Source organism: Populus euphratica, unplaced genomic scaffold (genome assembly GCF_000495115.2).
Source record: "Populus euphratica unplaced genomic scaffold, PopEup_1.0 scaffold35.1, whole genome shotgun sequence".
NCBI classification, from domain to species: Eukaryota; Viridiplantae; Streptophyta; class Magnoliopsida; order Malpighiales; family Salicaceae; genus Populus; species Populus euphratica.
This window is the reverse complement of record NW_011499860.1, coordinates 1,090,207-1,101,739: the sequence shown is the minus strand read 5'-3', so window position 1 is coordinate 1,101,739 and position 11,533 is coordinate 1,090,207. Positions and strand designations below refer to the sequence as shown.

At 33.8% G+C, this 11,533-nt stretch overlaps 2 protein-coding genes across 2 annotated transcripts; one reads left to right on the top strand and one right to left on the bottom strand.

Moving 5' to 3' along the window:
- Positions 1 to 2,532: 2,532 nt before the first annotated feature.
- On the top strand, positions 2,533 to 4,868 carry LOC105124516 (NAC domain-containing protein 2-like). Its single transcript, XM_011024560.1, has 3 exons — positions 2,533 to 2,868; positions 3,287 to 3,561; positions 3,782 to 4,868. Exons 1-3 carry the CDS (start codon positions 2,694 to 2,696, stop codon positions 4,244 to 4,246), a joined length of 915 nt encoding a protein of 304 aa, XP_011022862.1. The 5' UTR covers positions 2,533 to 2,693; the 3' UTR covers positions 4,247 to 4,868.
- A 1,105-nt stretch (positions 4,869 to 5,973) lies between these two features.
- LOC105124514 (aspartic proteinase Asp1-like) lies at positions 5,974 to 9,088 on the bottom strand. Its single transcript, XM_011024558.1, has 8 exons — positions 8,602 to 9,088; positions 8,205 to 8,322; positions 7,534 to 7,757; positions 7,211 to 7,432; positions 6,973 to 7,111; positions 6,533 to 6,733; positions 6,351 to 6,423; positions 5,974 to 6,245 (listed from the first exon to the last, which is right to left on the bottom strand). Exons 1-8 carry the CDS (start codon positions 8,802 to 8,804, stop codon positions 6,136 to 6,138), a joined length of 1,290 nt encoding a protein of 429 aa, XP_011022860.1. The 5' UTR covers positions 8,805 to 9,088; the 3' UTR covers positions 5,974 to 6,135.
- Between the last annotated feature and the right edge of the window lie 2,445 nt (positions 9,089 to 11,533).

The window sequence follows — 11,533 nt, the reverse complement described above, 5'->3', positions numbered from 1 at the left end:
CACTTGCATTTTCAAACTTTTTTATAAATTTACTATGTTGTTTTTTTACTGAACAAGTCAACTTAGTTATATCAACACAATTTTTATACAGTTTAATTTTAACTCATACTAAATAAGAAGTTGAGCTGAGATGTTTTTTTTTTTTTTTAATTTTGTCCTTGTATTTTTTATTGACCAGTGAGGATATTTTTGGACTAACTAAGTTAAATGGCTATGTCGGGTTAAATACTAAATTTAATTTTAAACCGGGATCAAGTAAGAAAGTCATATCAGAAAATTTTAAATTAACCCAATAGATTTGATTTACTAAAATATTAAATAATTTTTTCTAACCTAAATATTTTTTATTATATACACAACATTGGCAATATCACATTGTTTCTTATTGGAGTAACATGTTATTTTTTTAATCAAATATTGTGCAGCATATATGGAGTCTTTGAATACATGGCTAACACATGTTTTTTTAAAAATTAATTTTTTATATATTTTGAATCTTTTATATGTTAATATTAAAAATAATTTTATAAAATAAAAAATATCATTTTAATATATTTTAATATAAAAATATTTTAAAAAATAATATTAACCACAGTACTCTCCAATATATTCACACTTCATAAATTATAAAAAAACAAAAATAAAAGGATAAAAACACCTCCTAACCCAAGAAAAAAAACTATTCCGATTCAAGTAATTTTATTATGTAACTAAAACGCAAAAGATGAAAGTGCCATTACCCATCAGTATATTAATTTTTTCCTCAAACTTCACAGTAGTAATTTTACTACGAAAATAATGACAAAAAGACTATTGTGCCCTGATCCTAAGGCCGTTTGTATTATGTTTAGAGGGGTAAAATTATTATTTCATTGTTCCAATCTACAAATCTAGATGTACAAAGAAAAAGGAGAGGAGACCTTTTAATTTATTTGAATAATATATCCTTTCCCCTGGCCATACCTACCGTATGCACACCACACAAACGAGATACACATTCGCACTCTCCAGCATCAGTTGTTTTCCATTAAAGCATACCTTTCTTTTTTCCAGTTTATTTGTGAAAAAATCAACAAATTCAGTAGTATAATGAAAAACAAAATGGGTGGCCATTGAATTAATTATATAGACTAAACTTGAAATTATTGTCAAATATTGAGAAATCAATTAATATCTCAGCTGAACAAATTGGTAGAAAACGTTTTAAGCAAGCAAATTAAGGTTGATGCATGGCAGACTATAAGAGATATCAACAAAACTTTCAGGCAACCATATTATATATTGTAAAGGTTTCAAGTTAAAGTTGTGTTGATAGTGTGGTAGTTATTATTTTTTAAATAATTTTTATTTTTTATATTAGAATACATGTAAATAATTTTTTTTATTTTTTAAAAATTATTTTTAACATCAGTATATTAAAACGATCCAAAATATATAAATTATATTAAATTTTAATAAAAAATTTGAAATTTTTTAAAATATTAATTGAACCGTATTCAAAAACAATTTCAAATTAAACACTACCTATCAGTACAAGCTCTCTAGGTCTAGATCAAGAGGAAATAATTTCTTATAAATGGGACTCGACGAACTAGCTCAAATATTACATAATTTTGTGTACACGACATCCAAAACCCTAGAAACATGACGGGCATGCACAGGACTGGATGTCAGCATGCAAGAATTGGTAACGGAATATTCTATAATCGTTAACGGAAGATCTCAAAATTAACTGAAATGAATCCCCATACGTGAAGTGGAACATTCTATTTATGCGATGAGCAGTAAGTGAAAAAAACAAATAAAAAATCATCATTTAAAATATGGTCAAGGATGTTCGGTCCAATCCATAAATATTATCTCCCTAGATGCATCCCACGAGGCCACAACGACTACTTTAAACCATGCTGACTTCTCCCTTCGTTTTTTTTTTAATTTCATTTTCATGTCAGCGCTGACGTAACCAACAATATCCAAAACCCATAAATCACTCCCATGGGGAAAAAGAAGAAGCATGACGTCATTGTCACGACGTGGGCTCTCTTGAAGCTGACGTGTATTCAAATCCAGCTTTGAACGACCTGTCGATCTTCTACATCCAATCCTACGCTCAGAAATTTAGACTCTCCATTGAAAACTCCATTCTTTCGCCCCAAGTAAAATGTGTCTCACATGGCAGCATCCAATTGGCTGGATTTGAAAGAGGTGTGGTAGGAGTATATAGGATTGTTGTTTTGACCACACCCAAAAAATGAAAAAGAGTCAACGAGGCCGAACGAAAATGTTAACAGCCGACTTCGAAGTAAGGACAAAAGCTGTGTCGGAAGCAATGACATAAGCAGGAACGCGTGGCAAGTTTTTATTACAAAGTGGAACACGTGTCACCTATCAAAGGCTTCGGTCAGCTAAGGTGGAAATAAATCAAAACCATGACAGATAAACTCCCACGTTTTGACAAGGACCCCACATGCCCTTTTAAAAAAAAAACTGAAGTTTATTTTTTTCGAGTCCTCTGCCTTCCTTCCTTATATAAAGCCTCCTCGTGTCTATCTCTGGGAGAGTATCATAATTCAGAAAGCAAGAGCTAGAAGGAGAGCAGCAGCAGCAGCAGCAGAAGCAGCAAGAACCAGTAGATCTCTCAGAGAGATTCAAGACAAGGAAGAAAAGCACCAAGAACGATTTCAAAGCGGGGAATGAAGGGAAATAGATTAGCAAATCAGTTGGAGTTACCAGCTGGATTTAGATTTCATCCAACAGATGATGAGTTGGTGAATCATTACTTGATTAAGAAATGTGGAGGCCAATCAATTTCTGTTCCTATTATTGCTGAGATTGATCTTTATAAGTACGATCCTTGGCAGCTTCCAGGTAATTTTTTTTTTTGAAGTTTTAGTTGTGTAGTTTGAGATTATATTTGAGTGATTGATTCGATTTGGACAGAAGGGTTTGGTTCAGATTTCTTAATTCTTCAAGATTTTCATTCAATTTTTAATGAAAAAGAGGTTTTTTTGGATGAGATCTTCTTTACCATTTATTTTCCCAGTGATAAATAGTAAAATGGATATTCCTTTAGCTTCATACAATTACATTTCACAGATAATAAACCCAGAAAATTTCCAAAATCTTCTCAGCCATTCACAATTTTCTCTGGTTGCTTATCAATTTGTTTAATATTTTTTATTTTAAGATATTTATTAATCTAAACGATTGGACGGGAAAAATGTTAAATGGGCTTATTGAATTTTATTTGTTGACTAATAATTTCTTGGCAATTAATTTTGTGCAGAAATGGCACTATATGGGGAGAAGGAATGGTACTTCTTTTCTCCAAGGGATAGAAAATATCCAAACGGTTCAAGGCCGAACCGGGCGGCTGGAACCGGGTATTGGAAAGCAACCGGAGCAGATAAACCCATTGGTCGGCCCAAGCCACTAGGCATAAAAAAAGCACTTGTATTTTATGCTGGTAAAGCTCCTAAAGGAATCAAAACCAATTGGATCATGCATGAATATCGCCTTGCTAATGTCGATAGGACTGCCGGGAAGAAAAATAACCTGAGGGTAATTACTTTTTTCCATTATTCTCTCTATAATTTTTTGTAATAATCCCTACGTTTATCTTCTGGGTCAAAGTCTTCTTCTGATGCAATGCCCCAGGAACTATCGTTTAACATGCTCGGACAATTAAGATTGGACAATCATGAATGTGGGGTGGTGATGTTAAGTGTCTTTTTAATTATAATTTAGTGTAATTGACGTGGTTTCTCATGTGTTATTGCAGCTTGATGATTGGGTATTATGTAGAATATACAACAAGAAAGGAAGCATTGAGAAGCATTTTCCTTCTGAAAGAAAATCAATAGCAAAGTATCCAGAGATGGAAGAGCAGAAGCCCAACATCAGTGAAATGTCTGACTACCATAATGGAATGTCACCAATTGCAGCACCTACAATGATGATGAGTCATAGCAATGACTTCTTACATATGGACACATCTGATTCAATTCCAAGGTTGAATACAGACTCCAGTAGTTCAGAGCACGTACCGTCACCTGAGGTCACATGCGAGAAGGAGGTTCAGAGTCAGCCAAAATGGAATGATCAGCTAGATAATGCCTTCGATTTCAACTTCAATTACATTGATGATGGCTTACAAGATTACCCTTTTGCTTCACAAGATCAGTTCCAATTGGACCAGCTCTCACCTTTGCAGGACATGTTCATGTATTTACAGAAGCCATTTTGATTTTAGTTACAGAAAAAAGAAAGAAAAAGACTAGGGTTCTTGATGTGTGCCCAGTGGCCATTTCATTTTAGTTTCATAGGTAGAAATAGTATAGAACATTGTTGTATTCTTGCATGTGGCCCAGGACAATCTTTGTCTGGAGTCTGCAGATGTAGGTAGACATTTGAGTTGAAATCTTGGGGATTGATGAGTGTCAGAATATATATATATATCTTGGACGGAACCCAGGGCTACACAGCCACTTTCAAGAGCCAGATTGCAGGGAAGAGTGTTAAAAAAACTTGAGATTTTCAATCGAGCGCAGCCACTTTCAAGAGCCAGATTGCGGGGGAGGGTGTTAACTTGATATTTTCAATCGCTCGCAGTCTGGATTCAAACCCCTTTTACCTATTGATGATAATTGCCAGTGCCAGTGTCCAAATCTGACATGGGAAGGAGGAGAAGGAATAGGGTGGACTGGGATGTATTGTAAGAAGCTGGTGATCGATCAAGGGTGATAGAACATGGTTGAATTAATTAGCAGTACTCATGTTAATATGTAATTGTAACCATTCTTGTAGGGATTGGACAAGAATTTGTTTCATTAATTAAAAATTAGTGACATCCAAGAAAGTCTGCAGTGCCTGTGGTTGCTTTTAATCTTAACAATAATTATCATCTTTCTTCTAACATGCAAGTGTAATGATTCGCATCGGAAATTCTTGACTGTACAGGACTTTATATCATTATTCGAAAATTAGTGAAATTGAAGGAAGTCAAGAATATTACAAGTGACCTGCAGTTGTTTTTAGTCCAGCTGTTTTAATCTCTTGTCCTGCTTAAAAAACAAAGAAAAGAATAAAAAGAGACTGCAAGTTACTGTGATGTGATGGTGACGGGTTATGGGGGATATGAACATGGAGAATAAGCCAAAAATTATGCTTTCATGTAGCTTGACGGAAAATTCAACGTTTATTTCACTCGGAAAATGTAATTCATACGATTTTGTGTAACCTGCAAGGTTTGAAAACTGTGGCCAAAGAAGAAAAACATCGTTGATCTTGCCTCCCTGCAAACTGGTTTGTGGAGTTGGTTCATCCATAATCATAACTGTCCATGTTGACAGTTTTGTCAAATTGTAACCCAAAAGAAATACTATCTTCTTATTTTCAACACAAGCCAGCAGATGGTTGGTGCAGAAATGATAAGATCTGGAAAGACTATATAGAAAAATATAGATTTTTCTCTGGTCGAGGAGTTATGCGTCTGAGTTGTACTTGTAGAATAAATTCTCCTCGAATAAGAGATAATCCGATTTTTCAATTCTTATTTGAGCTTTTATCAAAGTGACAAATAGGTATAAATTCAATAAGGTAAAAATAATATTTTTGAATGTGTTTTTTATACACCGAAAAAAAGATAAGTGTAGTGTTCTTGGATAATAATCATGGATTTTTCTCTCTCTGAAAATTGAATGATACATACTTTGAAAAATATCTAAAAAATATCTAAAAAATATTCTATATATTAATAGTAAATGAAATTATTCCATGCTAAGAAAAAAAAATAGCTTAGTGGGGAGGGACTATGACCCAACTGAGCTTGACGCTTGGATATTTGGTTGGGATGCTAATCGAGCATCAATGTCTTTTTTATTTATTTATTATTATTGTATTATCAGATAAGAATTTACCAAATTCAGAATTTAAAGATACAAGGGAAATGAAAATAATTTGTAGGACTCATTATTTTATTAAATTTTCATAACCCATCAAGTATAATTATGGGGTTTGATTCACCCGACCCCATATACATAGTATTACTTTACAAGGAATTTGCTGTAATGGTGGAAGAATACAATATTACAGCTTAACAGCTTTCTGTACAGGACAATTTTTTTTAACCTGTCATCAAATGATAATGCTTCTGGATCTAGGAAGCCTGTCGCAATTTCCAGGTGCCCATCCAATCAGTTGCTTCTCATTGTCATAAATCACCACTCTGTCTTGCATTGATATGTCTAATAAAGCCACGAGAAAGGAAATTGTAAGGAATTTTAAGCCATGTGGTAGGATGATTTTCTCGATATTTCAAGCTACGCTCTAAATTATACAGAAAACATTACCTCCAATGACATTCAGATCATTCAGACCTACTTCTGTACCATTTAGAATTCCCAAGCAAGCGTTTCCCTTGGACTGGAAAAGATTTTGCCAACATTCATTGAAACACAAAGGCTCATTATGGCTGCATCAGAGATTGAACTTGAAAACAGGTGGTGGAAAAACTGTTGAAGGGTGGACTTACTGATATTATAAGATAAGCTTCTGGTGGGAATTCAAGCTGAGTTTTAGATTTTCCACCATTCATAAAGCTCAACGCAAAGGTCTTGAAGTATTTCTTGACATCACGAACACTTTCGAAAGGTTTCCATCCTTTCCAGCAAATTGGAAGCGTATGATCATCCAGTGCTTCACTCAAAAACTTCTTGGATAATTCTCCCTTTATCTGAAAGAAACATGGCATGAATGCATGAAATTCAGCTATAAAGGATGGTTTCATTGGGAAGTAATCTGAGCTTCAAGCCAAATTGAGTGAAAATTCAGTTTCAAGCATTGAGAAATGTAGTGTAAAATTAAGGTGATGATGACATACTCTGCTCAGGTTGCACCAATGCAAATGTCAGGCTCTTAGTTCGTAATGTTACTCCATGTTTGGCTTATTTTATGAGAATTTTTTCTACTTACCAGAGAAATTAGACCTTGATACGCCTGAGAATTAAGGTAAGTATAAGAGGCCCCGCTGTCAAAAGCTATGATCAGGTTTTTGAACCCAGTAGTTTTCCCATCAAATGTCAATTCAGCGAATCCGGGTGAATAGTATTTCCTGCTATGCACAATGTGGATTTACCATAAGAAGATGAAGATCTGAACTATAAAAGCTAAACTTCGAGAAGATGAAAGGAAGTTCATGAGGCCTAATTACGCATTGGGTGACATTGGTGTCCAAACTACACGAGATGAATCATAAAGATCATCCCCGAAGAAGAGGAATCCTCCACCGCGCCCACTCAAACAGTGTCCAATCACATTTCTCACTAAACCCAGACCACTAAGCTGTGATACAATGCTAGGTTTGCCCCGGCCAAGACCAAGCACTCCGTCTATGGGGTGATAAGTCCCACTTGGATGCTGAACATATCCACAACTGTTCGAGGAGAAAACGAATGGAGAGAGCAAATGATTTAGATTATGCATGCTTGCCAACCAAATGAAAAATGCATCGAGAAAGAAAGCAAAGAAAACAACCCAAGGGCCAGAAGAGGACTCTGGTGCTTTTCACTTGTAAAGTTGAGATTAAAGGCATCCTTGACAAGGATGCCAAATGATGATCCACCATCAGCATACACAACCTCATAGTAACACGGCCCTGGGTTTTCACCTCCTTTGTCACTACTGGTGCGCAAGTATTGACAAATAGGGTCACTCCAAGCCACTAGATTGTTACTGGGTTTGTAATATGGATGGGGAGCCTGTCAATGAAAAGTAATCACATTACTTAGTTATTGAAAGATCATAAAATCAAGCAGAGTATATCGAAACTACTTAGAATCACATGCAAGTTTGGAATACAATGATAGTTGCAAGATCGAAAACAAACTATAGAGCAAACGCTGAGAAATTTGCCTTTGACGGAGCAGCAGAAGTTTACAGATTTACCATAAAACAAGTAACAAAACTATGTTGAAACTAACCACATCAATCAAATCTGGATAAACAAGTTGTAGAATTATACAATAATTCCATCCTTCAGGTTTAACTTAAGCCTAGGGATAAGATATTTAGACACCATGGTGACCGTGCATGCATTTCATCATGTGATTAACATCATGAAATGAATGCTAAATTAATTCTTTTTCCATAAACTGTTAATAAACTGGTTGGACAAAACAGAGAAAACATGTCATAATTATTTTTACCTCTGTGCATTGGGAACGGGGAGTGTCACATTGGAGATATGTAAGATCACTCCCAGTATCTACATCGAGAAAGTAAGGTTTTGATGGTTGACCAATGTTGAGGGTCACATTATAGAACCTGCACAATGAAACTCTGTAATTTTAACAACAAACGATTGAATTATGCAGTTACAATCCGGACTCCAGATGAAAACAAAACTCCTAGACTTATTGCATAGTTATCCATGAAGGTTATGAAATCTCAATTGATAGAACTGGAAAGAGTTAAAGACAAATAAACTCCTACGAGAAAATATTGGAACCATGAAACATAGTTAAATACTATGGAATCATACTTGGCAAAAAATTAAAAAACAACAAAAAAAAGAGTCGAAGCCCATTTCAGTAATACGCTTACCCAATAGGATAGACATTCCCGTGAAGTGGTAAGACAATGGATGATGGAACTCTATTGATCAACATTGATGAACCTGTTGTTTCACCTGACATCATAGCCTTTCGCCATCTTTGCTGTCTGTCATCATTAGTAGCTGATGACCCTAAAATCAAAACTAGCACTAACACCCCCACTACCCAAAAACCCATCTTTTCTTTTCCCATTTCTCTATGTTTTGACCGTCACTGAATGGTTGTTTCTGGTGATTAATTAATGCAGTACAACTTATTTGATAAATGTCTGAAAGAAAACTAGGACTTTATCAATTCACTTGTATTGATTGATTTGTAAGAAGCCCGTATGCGTCCAAAGTTGTTTTTATTGACATAGTGGCTTTTGCTTGATGATTAAGGATTCATGGGTATTGCTTGGTTCTTGGAATCTTGACTTAATTACCAATTAAAAAAATGAGATTTCTTCAAATGTGATTGTTAAAGATTCTTTTATTCTTTTCCTCCAGTGAGATAAGAGGAACATGTTGATGGATTTAGGACTAATACTTTTTTGAGAATAAATATAAAGGCAACTAAAAGAATTTGCAGCAAGTTAAGGTATATAAATTGCCTCTTCATCTAAGCACAAACATAGTTGTGTATAATTAATGGCAAGGCATATTCAGATGCTCTGGTTTAGCTGAATTATCATGGCAACTTCATGGGAACTTCCATGAGAGGGACATTAGAAATAAAGCCAAATCAATAAAATGGAATGGTATAGTCTTCACCTCCATGGTGGCTTGCCTTCCACCTTCCAAGCTCGAGGATTTAGTCATGAAGGCTTCTCTTATGTTTCATGAGCAAACCGTTATTCATCATTTTAATTGTGTTTTTTTTTCCTTTATAAAATGTCTTCATTTTTAGCCAAATTTTATGCTTTTAAAAGGGTATACTGAGTATTAGAAAGAATTAACAGTCAACTTTACTGAAGCTATTAGCTTATACATTTCACAATTAAAAGGAATAACTTTTAAAATCATAAGCAAATAGGTTTTAAATTTTAATTTACTATTGTTTCTCGTGAGTTGACAAGTTGATATACATCTAATATGTAAATTGAAATTAAAAATTTTAAAAATAATAAAATTAATCTTGACTAATGTAGAATTAATAAATTCTATTAAAATTATAAAAAATCATACATTTACACCTAAATTTACAAGTTTATAATTTTCTCTTTTTTTAAACACCTGTTTTGGGATCGACTCTGTACATGAAGTTAGTGGGGCTTTTGTATTAGATGCAATTCACTTGTTTAGGGTAGGGTTGTTGCATGTTCCCTAGCTGCATTGTTTGAGAATATAGTAGATATTATATTTTAAAGTATTTTTTATTTTAAAATAAATTAAAAATATTTATTATATGTTTAAAAAATTATTTTTGATATCAACAAGATTTAAAAATATGAAAAAAATTAATTTAAAGCTAAATAAATCTTATAAATGCTGTTCAACTAGAATGCTAAAAATTTCCAATCTTACCTTTTTCTTTGCATTTTATCAACATAAATCAGAAGGTAAACAGACTTTCTCAGTTAAACTATTAAAGAGTTACGAGTCTAAGTTGTACTTGTAATTCTCCTGGAACAAGCTATGCTTCGATTCTTAAATTAATATTTATAATTCTCTTAAAATAAGAGATATTTCAATATTTAAATTAGTATTTGTAATTCTCTTAGAAAAAGAGATACTTTGATTCAATTTTTAAGTTTGTATTTGAGTTTTATTTTCAAGTGATAAATAAGTATAAATTCAAGAATATAAAAATAATATTTTTAGAGAGAAAAAAATTAATATGTTCTCCATGTATCATATTGAGTGTGTGTTCTATGTGCATTGAAAAGAAGATAAGTATAGTGTTCTTGGATGAACAATCATATGGATTTTTTTATTTTTAAAAATCAAATAATATATAGTTTGAAAAATATCTAAAAAAAATACTATATATTGTGAAAGCAAGCTAGCACATCCAACTAAGTCCAAAACAATAGGTACCAATTTAGTGCCTAAGTGAAAAACAATGGGCACCAATTCGGTGCCACTTGCAGCACCAATTGGTGCCTTTTTTTTCTTATGCATGGATGCTTGCCTATAAATAGGCAAAGCACCCAAGCCTTAATACACACACTCAAGAGAGAAATAAGAGAGGAAGAGTAGAGTAAGAGAGGGAAAATAATCCCATAAAATTGTGAGAATTTGTGAGAGAGTAAGTGAGGTGTTTTCTCCTATTATTAGAGAGATTTCAGTTGTTCTCCTATTAATAGAGAGAGGTTGTAATTCCCACATTACTTAGTAAAATCCTTCTATACTTGCCTGTGGGCGTAGCCTAATTTGGGTGAACCACGTAAATTCTAATGTGTCATTTCTCATTTTATCCGCTCCTTTACCTTTTATCTTGTCGGGTTTGCATGTTAGTATCCTAACATTGGTATCAGAGCTTTTTGGTTGGTGTTGTTAATACACAAAAAATTATTCGTGTATACTATTACTATTCACGGCTACGACACTATTCACCTATACAACATTATTCATCCATATGGTACTGTTCACATACGTTACTGTTGGCGTATATAGAAAGTCAGTGCGGTGATTAAATACAGTCTAGGAAGTTCTGTCTAAGGAGATTAGGTTTTAAACGGGACCATTTGTGACCCCTCCAATCTTTCCTTGTAACTTACTTAGTGAAGTATTATTCACAAGATACTATTTCTGTATACGTTACAGATCTGTGAAATGGTGATAGTTGAATAGATCTTGGTGAATACAATGGCAGTAAAGTATGAGATTGAGATATTTAATAAGAGCAATTTCTTACTATCGAAAATGAGAATCAAGGCAATCTTAAGGAAAGACAATTGCTTGGCAGCAATTGGGGATCGGCCCGCGGAGATCACTGAT

What these genes read in the sequence shown, in the direction of transcription:
- LOC105124516 (XM_011024560.1), top strand. Translation starts at nt 2,694, where the DNA reads ATGAAGGGAAATAGATTAGCAAATCAGTTGGAGTTACCAGCTGGATTT. An exon ending in CGATCCTTGGCAGCTTCCAG is followed by an intron (nt 2,869 to 3,286) that starts GTAATTTTTTTT and finishes AATTTTGTGCAG; the next exon opens with AAATGGCACTATATGGGGAG. An exon ending in GGAAGAAAAATAACCTGAGG is followed by an intron (nt 3,562 to 3,781) that starts GTAATTACTTTT and finishes GTGTTATTGCAG; the next exon opens with CTTGATGATTGGGTATTATG.
- LOC105124514 (XM_011024558.1), bottom strand. Translation starts at nt 8,804, where the DNA reads ATGGGAAAAGAAAAGATGGGTTTTTGGGTAGTGGGGGTGTTAGTGCTA. An exon ending in CCCGTTCCCAATGCACAGAG is followed by an intron (nt 7,758 to 8,204) that starts GTAAAAATAATT and finishes TTTCATTGACAG; the next exon opens with GCTCCCCATCCATATTACAA. An exon ending in ATCAAGGTCTAATTTCTCTG is followed by an intron (nt 6,734 to 6,972) that starts GTAAGTAGAAAA and finishes TGTTTCTTTCAG; the next exon opens with ATAAAGGGAGAATTATCCAA.